At 41.9% G+C, this 18,096-nt stretch overlaps 1 protein-coding gene across 4 annotated transcripts in view; it reads right to left on the reverse strand.

Moving 5' to 3' along the window:
* The window catches only part of wwp2 (WW domain containing E3 ubiquitin protein ligase 2), a 56,147-nt gene that overhangs the window by 8,131 nt on the left and 29,920 nt on the right, over nt 1–18,096 (reverse strand). For 3 of the 4 annotated variants that reach the window (XM_028586027.1, XM_028586028.1, XM_028586026.1), the window contains exons 11-16: nt 10,567–10,621; nt 8,659–8,740; nt 6,998–7,126; nt 5,504–5,582; nt 3,585–3,656; nt 3,051–3,139 (exon numbers count right to left, since the gene is read on the reverse strand). In XM_028586027.1, coding sequence (XP_028441828.1) covers nt 3,051–3,139; nt 3,585–3,656; nt 5,504–5,582; nt 6,998–7,126; nt 8,659–8,740; nt 10,567–10,621 — 506 coding nt within the window. The remainder of the gene's footprint in view (nt 1–3,050; nt 3,140–3,584; nt 3,657–5,503; nt 5,583–6,997; nt 7,127–8,658; nt 8,741–10,566; nt 10,622–18,096) is intronic. The other variant, XM_028586029.1, reaches the window with a different exon arrangement.

An 18,096-nucleotide genomic window follows, 5' to 3' on the forward strand; every position in this document is an offset into this window, starting at 1 on the left:
TGTGTAGGGTGTACTGACGCACAAGGCACCCAATGACCTCTGCTGTGTGCTGTCGGTCAGTGGGTCTGTTTAAGCGACACACACACACACACACACACACACACACACACACACACACACACACACACACACACACACACACACACACACACACACACACACACACACACACACACACACAAGGAAGCTTTGCATGCACGCACAATGCTCGACCATTTTCCTTTTAAGAAACATAAGGGCATAATGTTGGTTGATTCTATAATTTAACATCAGAACTATCAATTTTCATCAAAGACTAGTCCAACAGAGGAAGTGGAGGAGCAACAAGAACAGATAACAAATATGTGACATGGACCACATGGTGATGATGAAGAAAAAAATACTTCTTATAACATAGACGGAAAAATAAAACAATAATCACAGTACATTAAATCCAAAAACAGAACATGTTTAACAAGCACAGTTGATAGAAAATAATAAAACACAAAATAACAAAGCTCACAATGAAACAGTAAGTCTACCTCTTCAGAGGAATGACGCATTGTAAGTTTGAAAATTGTACTAAATCAATTATAGCCTAAGTGAAGAACTATCCAGTTATCCTTTAATTAGTCCCAGGTTGGATTTTAGGATGAGTGGAATGAATATAATTCAAAGACGAAGACTAAAAGATATGGGGAAGACTTTGTTTAATTACATCACAAGACAGTACTGAGTTGTGTGTCTGTAAGTTTCAGGCCGGTCTAACTTAAGAGCTGGTTTATTTTCTTTTGCAGGGTTGCCATCACTTAATGTAGTATTTGATATTCGTTCTTCTTCTCTGTTTGGTATCTAACTGAAAGTTGAGCAGTGTTGTTAACACTGAGCTCTGAGGAAAAACTATTTAATTTGATTTAAGACTATCAAATTTAATGAAGCCAGTTTTGATGTTACTTCAAATAAAAAAAAAAAAAAGTATATCCTCAAATTAAATTCTGAATAAATCCTTAAGTCTACAGATTCTCATTAAATGAATATTTTAGATCAATACGGCCCATTCTGCCAGGAAAAATTATACATTGTCGTTTTTTACACTTTAGTTTTTGTTCCGATTAAACAAACCAGATATGACGTGTTAATTAGTGAGCTTTAGTGGGCCTGGTGGGCCAGAGCCAGGACAGAGAGTGGTAATAACTTTACATCTAACGCTCAGAAAAAGACGGGAATAAGCAAAATGTAGAATTATGGTGATCTTGTGCAGACCAGCTGTCAAAAATAAGAATTTTATCAACCTACTCTGGATAGTGATATAAATTACAATATAGTGTCAGGGTCCAAAATTAGCACCATCCACTGGCCAAATGCTGGTAGATTTGCTTTACTTACCAGCCAAAAAATCTACGGAAATGTAATTTGAACATTCATTAGATATTTGGCTGGTGGACAAAAAAAGTTAATTTTGAACCTTGTTATAGCACATCAACACATTTCCACACATCTTACAATCAAAATGTGACACATAAATTACATGGAGACAAAAAACATATAATATGAGGGATGAATACAACAGGACAGAATCAAATAGACACAAAGAGACTGTGGAAGGATGCATGTTAGAGAGAATGAGGGCCCACTAGCACCACCACCAGCTGTTGCAGCACCAGAACCTAGTGCACCCAAGGCCCCTGCCCTCCCCCTTGGGGTTTATGGGAGGGGATATGGACTGACGGACGGACGGACGCAGACACCTCACAACATCCCGTCCGTGGTTCTACCCTGTGGTAGAACAGCATAATGTCACCTACCATAGGGTAAAACCACTGCCGTGACACCGGAGACAGAGACACAATGCAAAACCAAACAGAAACAAAATGAGAACACCGCCAACAGAAAAATAAACAACATATACAGAGAGGAAGACCTGGAACACAGCAGACACGGGGGGAGGGGGGTGTATGTGGGGGGGGGCAGGATGGATACATGTGATGGGTGGGTGGACGGAGGGGGGGGTAAGGAAAGGACGACAGAGAGATGTTGCAAGAGGGTAGGAGGTGTTATTTGGTTTGCTGGCCACCAGAGATAATTTCATCGTCACACACACAAATCTACCAAGTACCCTATTATGATACCAATGTATCCTATATTTTATTATTTTTTAACAGCTGTATACTACTATCCCTGTATGGATGTGATATGATTGCTAACTTTGTTGTACAGCCTGGTCAGTCATAACGGAAAGAGAATATAAATACACCACTTTGAAGTAGATTTTTTTTGGGTCTAGATTACATGGTTTCGGATTGGTGCATAAACTTGAGTACTTGCCGATACCGATACCATCCTTTTAGGCAGTCTCGGAGCCATTTCTGATACTGGTATCGGTATCGAACATCTCGATTTGAAAGCCAGAAAGAGGGGACTGTCTCATTCCCACTCGAAGAAGTGTGTTTGGTCAGTCAGCGTTATCTGTAACAGCATCTAAAGACAATGCAGTTAAGAGAAGTAAATTTTGATCATTCTTTTACTGGTCAGCTGAAGAACTGGCTTATTGATAATCAGATATGTGCACATTAGACTGCGGACTGCCTGTTGACTTTTGCTTCCCGCCTGCAGATTTGTCTTGTTTTGTTGCTTGCTGTCTGATGTGTTGTGTTTGAGCAATGTTGGTCTGTGGCATTTTTTTGTATTTTATTTTTTTAGGTTGCCATTTTAAAACTAGCCAGGGACAACCGAGGAAAATTTGCCTGATGAGCTAACGCTGGCTCATGTACAGTTACTCTGCTGTTGATAAATGAGCAAAATCAAGTCAAGAACCCTGTAATGCCCGTTGCCTCTTTATGATCTTTTAAAATAGTTTCAATCCTGTCTAGGATGGCAGTTAACGCCGACTTAGAAGCTGGTTCCAGTGGAGGAGGAAGCTGTGCAGAGTTTCAAGAAGTAGCAGGAAAAGGAAAAACACACCATCACCGTCACCAAAAACCTATGGGTTAAGTTACCTGTAGTAGCACACACGAAATGAGAGAATGTGAGGAAGAAGAAGACAGGTGCGCTTGTTTTGTTGTTGCTCTCACCTGGCGATGCCGCCGTAGTCCAGCCCCTCCTCTCCTCTCATTATGATGTAGAGTCTGCGGCGAAGGTCATATGGCTTCACATTCATGATCTGATGACAAACCATAACATATTATTCATAAACATACAAAGATTTTTAACAGGTAACATTTGAGATTGACAGAACATTTTCCTGACTGCGAAGTACATTTTTAAATGTTATTCTTTTATTGTGTGAAGTCTGAAATGAATGTTGTGTATTTTCTTCCTATATGTGCTAACTGTAATGTGTCATGAGATGTATGGATATATCTAAGCCTGGTTTGCAGATACTTAAGTCCAAACAGGCTGATACAAATCTATGGAACATTTTGGAGCAACTTTGGAATTACATACAGATGAAAAATGGAAATATGCCTGGTCAAAGTTCAGATAACAGAGTTAACTAATCACATGTTTTTGTTTAATCATCAGTACTTTTTTAATTGTTATAGAGTATGCATGTGGCCTTTGTAGTAGAGAGTGTAGTAGAGAAGTGTGTTTGCTTGGTCTCTGACCTGCTGAAACGAGTCCTCAAACAGGGTCTGTCTGGACACCGAGATCTTTACATGGCTGGGCAAGGCATTGGACTAGACAGAGACAAAATCAAAAAATGAAATTCATCATTGTTACAAAATAACTCCATATGTGGAAAAATAAACAGTTATCCATTGTCTTCCCGTCAACTTGTTGTCCTTCCGGGTCAAAATTACAAATGAACGTTTTTTTTTTGCACCTTTTCCAGCATTTTTGTCGCTTTTTCCCCCGATGCGTTTTTTTCATTTTTTTTACGTTTTTCTTCAAAAAATAAATTTAATTCATGACCAATAAACCTAATTTATATGGCATTATACCTAACTTTTGAGTAAAGGAAGCAGAAATTATGAATTATTTTGTCTATTAGTTGAGATCAGAGGATGTTGAGTGGATCACAGGGTTTATGTCAAAAGTTTAGTCAGGATGCTTTTTTTTTTTTTTTTTTTTTAAATGCTATAAAATTGAATAAAACACCCCAAAATTAAATCAATCAAAATCAAAAGGAATCATTAATTTTACCTGCAAAGAACGTTGTATGGAACATCCATGCATCCATGTCATTTTGGGGTATTTTAGTTAAGAGAAACCTATATTTCTGATGAAAACGGGTCAAATTTGACCCGAGGACAACATAAGGGTCAAACAGTTTTGAGTCAGACCTTCTCAGGGTTTTCCCACCATCACAAGACTTAGGTGGAGCACCCCAGCCGTTTTTGGCAGCACCTAAACCCACTAAATGATCACAGATCAGAAATACTCAGATCTTATGATTGTCCCAAATGGACTTCTCCAACAAGTTGTGATTGTTATGTATTTATTATCTGCTCTAGCTGTTCCCATGTTTTAGACACAGATATGGGAATGTTGCAAAAAGATGTCAAATTTATTTATTTTTTTATTTCAAAGCGTCACATTTTCTTGAGGAAGGACGCCTAAACCCCCCGCCAAATACATGCACCTAAGTCTCCCACAAACCGAGGGAAAACATTGCTTTCTGACAAGCCGTTTACAACATTGACAGCTGCTGGTAAGTACAAATTTCAACTCTGGATTGGATTGTGAAGATCACTCGTTCTAAGCTGAAGATGGTCGAGTACTTGTGTTACGGTGATATAATCAGTACAGACTCTTGTAGGCTTTTAGTCAGCAGTACCTGGTCCAGTCAGTCTGGTCCACCACTGATGATGAATACAATGCTGTTCAAGCAACCAAAAAACAGGTAGTCTAGCCAGGCAGACTTACTTTTATTTACTCATTCAAAAAGATATCAGCTCTGAAATGTCTGCCTGCACCCCAAATACAATGGAGGTGCATTTCTACTGAATAAATAGTCCCCACACAGACTGTCAACAGTGTGTTCTGTAGATTATCTAGATCAACGAGGACACTTTATTGGCGTGGAGGCAAAAATCTTAGGAGATAGATATAACAAAATCTGGACAAATGCAGACATAACTATCTGCATAACTAGATACCACAACAGGTTAGTGTGAAAATATGTTGTTTCATAAGTTGAACAGACCCAAACTCTAGTAATAGGGGTGGCAGAGTTGGGTTGGAAACCAGGGGGTCGCTGGTTCAAGTCCCCATACGGACCGAAGTATGTGTGGACGAGTGTGGACTAGTAGCTGGACAGATACCAGTTCACCTCCTGGGCACTGCCAAGATGTCCTTGAGCAAGGCAACGAACCCTCAACTGTTTGGGGCGCCTGTCCAGCAGTCGCAGCCCACTCACTCTGACATCTCTCCATTTGTGCTTGTATAGGACCTGAGCATGTGTGTAATGTGTTCTAACAATACATTATTCATATTATTTATTATAATTATTACACGCTGACATACAGATCAAGGTGTGTGGACAGGGAGAGTTTTGTCTTGCTTCCAGACAGTTAACACTTACGTGGCACAGGAACCGGAACTGGTGGTACTTCCACCTGAAGCTGCGGTCGTAAGCACCGGGTGAGCCGCCCTGCCGTGACCTACACACAGACACAGACACACACACACACACACACAAAAAAAGAGAGAGAGGAACTTCGTCAACTTTACAAGTTTTAAGCAAATGGAGAATCCTGATTTCATAATTCTAGGGGTAATCCTCCAAAACAAACAAACTGACGGCCTTTTATGTTTTCAGCTCTTTACTGGTCATCTGCTGATCAACAGAAACATGACGGTCTCCTATGAGAAGTCCTCATGTTCCATGTTGCAGGTCAGAGACTCAAAGTAAATATTAAATTCACACCAGCCATTCTGTTCTAAATAACGACTTGGTGTGTCTGGGTCTGAAAGACAGAGGTGAGTCTGGGCGGGCAGCTGTGTTAGTATAAGCTCCACCAACCCACTGCACACACATGCTGGATATGTGCCTCGTCAGCACCGGAGAGGCTGAGACACAGACAGAAAGAAAGAGAGAGTTAGAAAGATAATGAGAGGATTGGAGGAGAGAGAGAGAGAAAAGAGAGAAGAAGAAGAAGGAGGCCTCTAATGCGTTGGGTTTGTGCTTGCTGATGTGCCGGGCACATCTCGGTTTGGGTTAGGAAATGGAGACCACAGCGGCAGAGCGCTGGCCACGGACACACACTCCTGCAGGATCCAGTGTAAAAAAAAAAAAAAAAAAAAAAAAAAAAAAAAAGTGAAGACTGTTTCAGAAGCCCTCTATAACCACCAGCCTAAAAATACGTTCAAATATCAGCATGAAAAGCAGCTTGCAGATGCACGCGCACACATGCACACACAGCAAAAGCTAATACACACTTGTATGCCAAACATAAACACAGAAAGACACGCACACACACACACACACACCAACACACATGCCAGTGCAGTCTGCAGTGGATCTGTTGTAGCACATCTGCACATTCTCCTGACTTTTGCGGTGCGATTTGAGACTGCCTCAAGGCAAGGCAAACATCCACAGGCTGAGGGGAAGAGGGGTGTGTGTGTGTGTGTGTGTGTGTGTGTGTGTGTGTGTGTGTGTGTGTGCGTGCTAGCATGAACACATTGCTGTGATATAATATGACTTCTTGTTAAAATATCTGTGAGGCTTAAGTTGAAAGAAATATTTAAAAATAGAAATGGCAATGGATAAAAACATGGGCTCAAAAAACGATGCAGATTAAAAGTAAAAAGATGATGTGGTATAGATTAAGATTCATTTTTGGCCTTTTTCATGATCTTTTAAGGTTTTCACAAAACAAAGGTTTTTAATTTTGTTAAATTTTTTAAAATTGATATTTGTAATGCAGTTATGTCAGACCTAGGCAAAAATCATTGTGCAATAATTACAAAAAAAGAGGATGACTTAGTTATATCATTTCCTCAGGATGAGTCCGTGACATACTTTGATTTTTTTTAAAGCAGGTTTGGGAGGAAGGGCTGAGAGAATATTTACCCTGACTCAAACCCGGGTCGGGGGTCTTTAAAGGTGGTGGTGCGCAAGTTGTGGTCCACAAAATATCGGACTCCCTCGGCGGTGTACTTCATCTCCCAGCCCGGGGGCAGGGGGTGCTCCTTGATCATCCTGCAACAGGGAGAGGGCAGTGAGCACGGTCCCAGCTGGAGGGGCCCCGTACTGGGGATGAAACTAACACAACTCCCCCCGCCAACCTGTGGATCTAAAGCCGCTGAAACAAAACCCTTCACAGCCGTGCTCAGGTGGAGCTGATCTCCTCCGAGGATCCATAAAGACAGGCTGGACTTATTCAGACTGCTTCCAACTACTGGAGAATACAATCTAGAGAGCCTTCATTAGTGGGGCCCACTGCAGGAGAGGCCAATATGAACGGTTATTGTATTATTATTAAGACTAGTGACTCAGAGCAATATTTTTGAATGTGGCCCAGAATTCCTCGTTCCACCCGAGCCGCAGTTTGTGCCTCTCATGTAGTACATTTGAATCACAGAGCTAACCACAAAATAAATACCGTTAACATCTTTGAGAAACCCAGAAGCTCATTTAACAACACCGCTGTTGTGGAGGTATTTCCAAAATCTTCAAAAACTCTTCCAATCATTCGGACGAAAAAACATTCAGTTTGCTGCACATTGAATACGATTTCTAACCCGTTTGACGTCGTGTTTTCTATCGAGGTAGCCAGTGGTGACATACTGTATGTGCTCATTTTGTGGGGTGTTCAGGTGTTAATTTCCTAAACATAAACATCAATATAGTAAACTATAACTGATAACAGGACGTTTACATTTTGGTTCATGCTGTTTAAATTAGGCAAGGACATATCTCATTTATAGCAAGTAGAGAAATCTCTTTTTTTTTCCTCATTTAGGCAGGAAGAAAAGTTTTTGGAGATTCTGGAAATATCTTCAGAACAGCAATAAGTGCGGTATGACAACCTTCTGGGTTTGTCAAAGGTTGCTATCCTTAGCTCTGTGACCTGAATGTAATGTTAGCAGATGAGAGGCACATACTCAGCTAGTAATCACATCCCTAACTCGCTCTTATGATGTCATGCACAGAAGAAGATGCCCTGCATGTTTAAGAGCCCGAAAACAGAAAAAGACTGTGTGAATGTGTGAAATTTACTTCATCCCACCAAGAGAGTACAAGGTTCAATTAGAATGAGTGAGGTGAGAGGAAAACAATTCAGCTCAGGAAGTGTTTAAATGTCAAAGAAATTGAGGGTGATGCCAAAAAAAAAGATCAAATAAATGGCAGATAGATCACAGGATATCAGCCTAAAGCCCAAAAAAGGAAATTCATTTTTTTTTACTGATGCTGTTTTTCAGCTCTGAACAGTCAGTTTGTAAAATGAAGTCTTTGAGGTTCCTGTAAGCTCACTAATTTCCACGGACTAACTCAGAGAATTTGTCAAATTCCTTTGAAATCTTTGAATTCCATAATATTCTAGGACAGCCCTGATCAGTGAGAAACATGCACATATAATGTAGATGACTCCCTCTGCCGCCATACTAAACTCTAACTAATCTTCTTCAGTACGAGCAAACACGCAAAGCAACATACGATCTAACAAGCAGGCAAACATGCACACACACCAATACACACGTAGGAGTACTTTTTCGAGTTTATAGTCTCACCCTTGGGTCCGAGGATCGTCCCACTGTGTTGTTCGTGTGTTGTGGTTGACAAAGTAAATTCTGCCATTGTCCTGACGCTTCTCTGTGGACACAAACAGAACACAATGGCTGAACAAAACAAGTCTAAATGGGATTTGTGATGTTTAAAGTGGGAGGAGAAACTCCACAATAAATAGACAGAGATCAGAGGGATCACCTGAGTGTCTCTGACAGCAACAACTGGGCTCACTCGCTCTTTTGGGACGAAGAGAAAAAAATATCTCACTGCCATGATAGAAAACCAGCGAGTGTGTGTGATATTTCACTAAGGCTTGATTCAAATACCTCACCGGGGTAAACCTAAGTGTGTGTGTGTGTGTGTGTGTGTGTGTATGCGCGAGTGCATATGCAAGTATATAGCATTAAGGTCGTGGTGGGGGTGTTGGAAAGTCAAAGTGACCACGTTGTTGGGAGCAATTATTAAACATGGAGTCAAGGATTAATTTAAAAAAGAAGATAAAAAATAGTTGAGCCACTTCATTGGAAGCAACTTAAAAACAGAATAACATTTTGTGTGTGTGTGTGTGTGTGTGTGTGTGTGTGTGTGTGTGTGTGTGTGTGTGTGTACAGGTCTCATGAGAGAGTAGCTGGTGCCCCATCCTCCACCCTCCATCGCTCTGACATCTTTTTCTCATTAACAGGAGTGTGTGGAGGGCCCAGAAACAGTAGTGCTCACATTGCAACTCTTACTAGCTTTCTCCTTGACTCATTCCACTCCCACTTTACTATCCAGTTTGAACCCTCCACCCCCCTCTTCTAGTTTCTTTCATTCGCCACTGTATCTTGTGCTTCTCCTCCATCTTTCCCCCCTTTTCTCCCATCTTTCTCTTTTTGAATCTGAGCCTTAAGAAAGAAAAAAAAACGAGGGAAGCGACCGCAGATGAAAAAGAGCGAGCCAGAGAAGCGAATCTGAGCCAGTGATATAATTGAGGTTTTCGTCTTGAGGTACCGCAACATGTTGAAAAGGCATCATGGGCAGGGAGTGAGGGTTTTTTGGAGTGAACATGGCCGTGTGATGAAGTCTGGGAAAATGTTGTTGCGAGCTGCCAGCAGCATTCCTTTATGAATGAATGTGTGTGACATAATTCTGCGTGGATCTGATTACATTACTCATTTGGGAAAACGTTGGATAATGAAGAGTCCCATCAATAATGGGGCCTCTGTAATTTGTGGACTTAGGAGTAAAGGGAGTGCGTACAGTGATGAATTGGTATAACATGAGCAGAGTATTAAAAAAAAAAAAAAAAAAAAAAAAAAAAAAAAGAAGAAACCAAGAGACATTTTATCCAGATTTTCAACCACGGAATGAATATCAAAATCAGGAGCCGGGACATAAATCAAACAATTAACAACTGATCTGCTCACTGGGGACTACAAGGTAGACGCTCAAGCAAATATTAAAAGCCACAGAAACCAACATTGTTTCTGATGTTGAATAAAGGCTAGAAAAGAGAAAAATGCTGCCGTGCTGCAAACATTTTGCAACATTTCACCCAAACCTCAATCCCTCACAGCTGTCTGCAGAAATGAAAAGCACACTTTGAAAAACTAAATCAAGAGCCCACTGTTCAGATCTTGACAAATTCCATTGCTTCTCTGTTGACTACTGGCAAGAGTGGTCAAACATACCTGCACAAAACTGGCGAGGATTTCAGGTTTTGATTGAACACAGCTCAGACTTAAGGATCCGATCCTGACTAATCGGATTGACTTCAACACCAGACACTTCGAGCAGGTACAGAGGACTATCAGACTGACCAAAATCGGACAAAAGCCAAACCTCAAGACCCTTTACAGCACTTCAGCACCCCTCACTGAGAGTAACTTTGTCTGGAGTGTATGTACAAGGAGTGTGATAAGCAAACTTACCCCATCCAGGAGGCAGCCCGCCCAGAGGATCATTTTCCACCGGAGCACCGGAAGGCTGAGGGAGAAACAGAGAGAGACAAAACAAATCCGGTTAAGACACCTTTCTGTCTCGGTCCTCTCTTCTTCCACCATTCTGCGTGGCTTTTTTTTTTCTGCTTTCGCTCAGTGTTCGTCCTCGTTGTATGTCACAGTGTGAAATTCTTCTGTCTGTCCACTCGAGGTTCTCACCACCAGATAAGGATAAGGAGGAGGAGAAGGTTGGAAAAAAACAACAACCCAAAAATACAGAAAGAAGAGAAAACCAATGAGAGCTCAGAGTAGTAAGAAAAAATAAGACATTAAAAAAATGCCAGTAAAACTCACTCAGTAAAGCTGTTCCAAACTATCACCCGAAACCAGGGATGATACCTGTGGGTAAGTCAGGCTGGCTGTGTGTGTGTGTGTGTGTGTGTGTGTGTGTGTGTGTGTGTGTGTGTGTATGTGTGTGGATGGATGGTAAGGGGTGGGGGTGGCTCCTCTCTGCTGCAGCGGTAAGGGGCAACTGAGGGAGCTGGCCGGCCGTCGGCTCGTATGCCTTCCAAAAACTACACGCTTGGTAGGAGGATAAAACAACAACGCTGTTCCAATGAGCTCACTGGCTGGACGCAAGCCCCACCCCCGGCTTCCCGCTCACCTCCTCAAATACACCCCACCTCCTCCTCCTCCTCCTCCTCCTCCTCCACCCTGGCCCCCCTCCCTACCCCACCCTGAGGTCCTCCTCCTCTTTTCTCTTGCTCTCTTCAAGTGCTGCTGTGAAAGTAGGCAGGGAGGTGCGATGTCTGAGGGAACTGAGGGAACATTCATGCTTGCTCCAGACTGGACACCCCCCGCCTCCTCCTCACCGGCCGCTCCAACCCACCCCAGGCCTGACAAAAGGCACCTTTATTCACCCTGGGCCTGGAAACCACTGTGGGGTTTACTCAGCCTGCACTCACACAGGCATACACACACACACAGGAAAAAAAAAAAGTGTGTGTGTGTACACGGTGTGGAAAGTTTGTCTGTGTCAAACAGTCAGTCAATGTGTACGTTCTTATGTTGGAATACACACACACACACACACACACACACACACACACACACACACACACACACACACACACACACACACACACACACACACACACACACACACACACACACACACACACACACACACACACACACACACACACACACACACACACACACACACACGAATATATTAGCTTGAGTGGAAAAGTAGCTGAAAAGACTCTTGTTAGGAATTAGTGGCTGCTGATGGGTTTTCATGCTAAAAGATGTTTATCAAACAGGCTGGTTTAGGTGTGTTGCAAACAACTGCAAAATCATTAACTGTACCAGCAGGCAGAGCACAGGCCTCTCTAAAGACAACATGTTACGCTGGTTAGTGTTGTTGTGGTGCTGTAAATAAAAAGGCGGGTACACTGCGAGTTCTATTTGCTGATTGTAAGAAACCCAACAACCCTCAATATGGACAAAAAAATGTATTATTCATCAAAACCTTCCCCGTCTATTCAATGGCTGGATTTGGCAGCCCAAGTAGTGCTCGTTGTCCTTTATTAAACACTGAGGTGAAAAAACCCACCAATTTTTCCAAATGAAAGCTTAAAGTTTTTTTTCACTAAGACATGTTGCACCACAAAAGTAATGATTATTTCCTGAGAAGAAAAAAGTAGAGTATTATCCACCAAATGTCAACATCACTTCACGCAGCATTTTCCCAAAAAGAAATGTGACTGTGCCCATTTAAAGGGGCTCTGTCATGGAAAATTTGAGGGAGTCAGGATGGAAAGGACGGGGCCTGATGGAGGAGCGAGAACATGCACATAACAGGGTTAAAGGGTGGGGGTGTGTGTATGTGTGTGTGTGTGTGTGTATGTCACTCCCATCAACAGCCAATCTATGCCCCGGCGCCCCACCCTTATGGGTTTTCTGTGACTAAAAAAGGTAAAAGGAGAATATAATGATATAAAGACATCATGACTTCATTCTGGCTCTGACCATTCAGCTCCTCAGCAGCTTCCAGACAGAGCGAGGCTGGAGGGAGGAAAAGAAAGAGAGACTGAGAAAACAAGGGAGGGAGAGTAAGAGAGGGAGAGTAAGAGAGGGAAAGCTGCATGTTGGCAGAAATGTGTGAAATAATGGCTGAGTGTTATGGATCTGGAAGGAATACGCCATAAAGGCCCATTTTCAAGGCCAGGCACCACAGGTGAAAATGACAATTTCAGCGAGTGGCTTTTAACAGGTTTGAACACTTTTACCACTGATGTGACTTCAAACCTATTAGTAAGACTAAAACTATGAATTTATAAAACTGTAAAAACTTTAGTCACATTGCTGTTGCAAAGATGTCTGTAGAGAGGAGAGGGACACATCTGTGTACACAAGGAGATAACAAGAAGAACAGGAATCCAGTAAAACTAAGCAAATCTGTGTGTTTCAGACTGATTTAGCCACGCAGTTTTTGTATAAATAAGTTTGAAACATATTATGTTGTGATGTTAAGTGGTGCTCACTTGCCCAGTGTTCATACAACGGTGTATATATATTAGAGCTATCTATGCCGAGAGAAATATATTTACTGGTGAATATTTGCATCTTTCTGCTTTGCTCTCTCAATTAATTTAATATTGAGGTTGATATTCTAAACAGAGGGGGTTCAAATTGGAGATCACCCACTCAATCTGACCTGGTGCATACAGAGCTGTTTTTTTGAAGAAAATATTACAATTCTGCAACAACAAATCTCAACTCTAAGGTCCACTCAGGACCTTAGAGTTGAGAGGAGTTCTTCCCAGTGCTTTTAAACAGCATTTCATGGCTTTCATTGGTCTTGTAATGACCCCGTGAGATACGGTTGGCTGCAACTAACTCTCATTTTCCTTCCCGGTTAACCTGACATTTGTTTTCATGACTTTGCTTTATAAATGTACAAAAATAGTGGAATTTATTCACCAAAAAAGCTTTAAGACCATCTATTTTAATATTCATCTGGATAATCTACACAAACATTATCCACTGTGAATGTCTGACAAGTGCCTTTAACAGAATACCAGCTAATTTAAACATATTATTAACAAAACAAGTCAATATAATAACATAAATCAGACATTTCAAACTGTGAGTCGCACCTCCCCATGGGGGTACAAAAGAGTTAAGGGGGGCGTGGAGGGAAAGACATGAGACAAAGAGAGTGTGTGAGGTGAAAGGGACAGGTGAATATTAGTTATTGTAGTTTGGCCTGCTGATTTGGCCCGCCCATCAACACAGTCAGCAGCTGGAGCTGGAGCCGCCGCGGTTGTGACAGACATCTCATGGAGGATATTGCGGTACTTTAAAACCCTTAGTGCACAATTGCCAAATTTGCTTCATGATTCGTATGTCTTCTTTAAATCATAAGTCAGTCAAACCTGAACACACACACACACACACACACACACACACACACACACACACACACACACACACACACACACACACACACACACACACACACACACACACACACACACACACACACACACACACACACACACACACACACACACACACACACACACAGTTTTGTTAGATTTAGTGTGATTTCCAGAGGACAACATTATCTCCAATGTCCACTGCAAACTAACGTCCATAACTCCCGACACTCCTTATAACTCCAGAACTTCCCTGACAACTATCAGGTTTTTAAGTTTTCAAAGTAATCCAGTGATAGGTGTCTGTACAGCCATGGGTACATAGCAAACAGGAATTGCTAAAAGCTAATTTGGCGTACTTTCAATGTAAACAATTACAGGCTAAAAAGATAGGTCTATTTTGTCTGAGTTGGGACCCACAGTGTCAGTCTCTTAATCAGCTCAACAGTAACATGCAAACAAATTAGTGCTCTTTGGCCTGTTGGTGTTGTTTGGAAAATGCCAGAATGCAGCTTAAATGCCGTAAATACAAATGTGCGTATTCAAAAGATTATAATGTGCAGAGGAAAATGATCTGCCCAAACAGACTGGCAGATTGTGTCCATAGGCGATCAAAGGACTATTTTTTTCTTTTATTCATAAAATAATGTTAACAAAACCAGCATCAGTGGCGTTCAAATAACTTCTGTGCATTGTCCTTTCATAGTATGAACCACTTACAAACATGCTTTATGGAAACATGAGCACTGACGGGTTGTGTGTAAACATTAGTGAACGTGACATTCAGCCGTGTGTAAGTTTTCTGTTCAGTGGTGCAAATGATAAAACACAGGGCCAATTCAGATGCTGCTGTTAAGGGTCCCTGTTCCACCGAGAATGGACATAAAGTCAGAGAGGGAGAGCGGAGGGAGGCAATCGAGGGAAAGTGAGAGGAGGGAGCGAAAGACTGATTTGAAGCCAGAGGATGAAGAGTGGTAAAAACAGAAAAAAAAGAAAAGGAGGGAGAGGTTACCGAAATGAGCCAAGATAAAACTTAAGACTTTTCCGTGGGATGCAGAAAAGGGGGGTTTTGAGAGGCAAATGGAGATTGTGGGGGATTTTGGAGAGGCAACAGCATGATCGGGAGGAGGGTTAAAGAAAAAGATAGAGTTCAAGGAAAGGAAGACTGTTAAAGGTGAAAAGAAAAGGGGGGGGAATAGCGAGGGGAGAGCCGGAAACAGCAGTTAATGACTCCAAGGCTGCACTCTCTGGGATTCCTAACGAGCTGCAATTACTCTGCGTGCACACACACACACAAACACACACACACACACACACACACACACACACACACACACACACACACACACACACACACACACACACACACACACACACACACACACACACACACACAGTGTAAGTGTGTTAGCATGCAGGCACCCGTTACAGCGCCATGGTCCATTTAACAGGACGACCGGGCCCCTTGACCCTTGTTGGTTGTCATGTGCTACAGAAAAGAAATGTGGCACCTGACCTCAACATTACAGCACTGTGAACATGTCTGCACACACACACACGCACGCACGCACACGCACACACACACACACACACACACACACACACACACACAGAGAGAGAACTTGACCTGTCCTGATTTATAATGGAAAGAGAGGATGATAAATGATGAAAATGTTTTTGAGGAACCGTTTTTTATAGCGCGTCTGCCCACACCCAGTGAGAGTGTCAGTCGGGCAGTAGAACATGTGGCTGTGTTGTGTGTTCACAGTTAAACTATGAGCTCTTTTGTGTGCGTTTCCTTGTTCACACACACTGGGGCCATAAATAGTAGCTGCTATCAGCAGTGTGGGCATTCCAAGACAGAGCAGTGTACTATCAACATGGAGGGCAGACCTGCCTATTGGCTTTTCTCACAAACACACTGAGGGAGAGGAGGGAGGGAACAAGGGCAGAGAAAGAGGAGGAACGAAGGGACAAAGTTTCCAGCCCACACCGAACCTGAATGCTTCTGTCCCAACGTAGAGGTGGAGAATTTGGTGACATTAAAACATGAATTCATCATGACAATGCCAAGTCCCCCTAACATACCCAGAACTTAACGCCTCTTTTCGACGGTAGGAATCTTTTGAGGAACTCATTGTATTTCGACCGCAGGGATCAGAGTCTAAATTAAGTTCCAGGGACTTTTACCGTGGCCATTTTACCCCCCAAAAGTACCTTGGGGGTGGAACTTTCTGAAAATACAGGAAGTTTTTGGGTGGGGTTTGCAGGGATGACCATCGCTGATTGTGCAAACACACACAGCCCGGCTACTTCAACTCGTGTACCGTTTAATTCCTAAAACAAGAAAGTACTCTAGTGTTGATTTAGGACTATTTTAGGATGAGGGAAGAACATTTCTCCTTGTTGAAAACATTAAAAGTAACATTAGGCTTTGCTGTCGGCTGCCATACTCAAGATAAAAAAAAAAAACAGAACGCACTAGGCTTGGGCAGCATCATGGTATAGCATGGTATTTAGAAATACTGATATATATAGAAAAATATAGATGCTCCTTTTGACTAATGGAACGGGTGCTTCAAAAAAAAACCAAACCATCAGTATATACATTTTAAATTTTGTCATAGAGCATACCTAACAACAAGATTTAGACATAAAATGGGATTAATACCTGACATAAAAAAATCAGGGATAAAAAAACGCTCCTCTTCCTATTAAATTGATACGGTGATGCTGCCATATACTGTATACCCCAGTATGAACAATAAAAAGATACCGTCTGAGCCTAGATTGCATGATTGAGCTGAGAGCGAGAGAGACAGCGAAGCAGTGCTGTGATTGAGAGAAATAAAACGTTATTTTATGATTTCACAGTGGTTACATTCTAAAGCACAAATAAATAATCATCAAACACTTAACGGATGAGTTAGTGTGGAGCCAGGCGCTCTTAGTTTCATTCCTCCTCTGCATATCATTCATTAGGTTCAACTTGCAGCAGTTCATGTTGTTGCAGATAGACAAAACCTAAGGTTGTTTTTTTCCCGTTTTCTTAGATGAAACGGTCGGGCACACTGAACTGGAGTGTGTGTGAGTGTGTTTATCCCTTGTCCTGACATGCTGCTTCTTCATACGTCAGCGGACTCATTTGCCAAATCTTCACTTGTCTTTAGACCTCGGTGGGAACGTAGATAACAATGAGCTAACGGGCTAAAGGAAGCTTTTAGTTTCTTGAAAAGTTGTTCCTAGGACTAAAAGTCATGGGGACTGGGTGGAAACTTTAGTATCTCTTCCTACTGTTAGCAGTGCCAAAATTGAGATCCAGGAACTCCTCCCCAAAACAGGTGGAGAACGGTGGAAAAAAGCAGAATCTGGAACACTAGCTACACTTTACAGCGTTTGGTTGTCCCTTAACACACGTAGTACAAGAAACTGAAACATTGTTTAAAATGAGCAAAGATATGATTCAAATAACAAAATATCTGATCATAGAATAAGGAAATCAGCTTTCAAAACTCGGTGCTATGTACACATTTAGTTTGGAACTCCAAAAGTATTGAGGTTCAATACTTAAACCTAGAGCAAAATAAATGACATCTTCCTCTTACTGATGCTTTCATATTCATGTGATTTTAGTCTTACATGATGTGAGCAGTACTTTCCCTGCTTAAGGGCAGCATTAACAGAGGTCTATTTCAGTTACAGTAATAACATCGGTGTAAACCGAGCAATACTGTTACCAGGCTCCAAAACGATAACCTGCCAAGAGCTACTGTAAATGCCAGTGGACAATAAATCAGTAAAAGTTACCAGCTACACCACCAGTTCACATTCTGTTTTTAACCTTTCACAAAGGAGTTCTGTTTCTCCACTGCTTGTATGTTTAACTGCCCAGACGTTTGGTTAGGGATTAATGCTCTGTTCAACAACTTCAATAGTGTGAAGCTGTGTGAGGAGACCAATACTATGAGACGGAAGATTCTGGTTTAACTGAGTAATAAAACATTTAAGACCTTTGTTCAAACCTTCAACAGTGACCACAGCAGCCGCAGGCAGACCGAGATACTGTATGATGATG

This window comes from Perca flavescens, chromosome 8 (assembly GCF_004354835.1).
Source record: "Perca flavescens isolate YP-PL-M2 chromosome 8, PFLA_1.0, whole genome shotgun sequence".
NCBI lineage: Eukaryota > Metazoa > Chordata > Actinopteri > Perciformes > Percidae > Perca > Perca flavescens.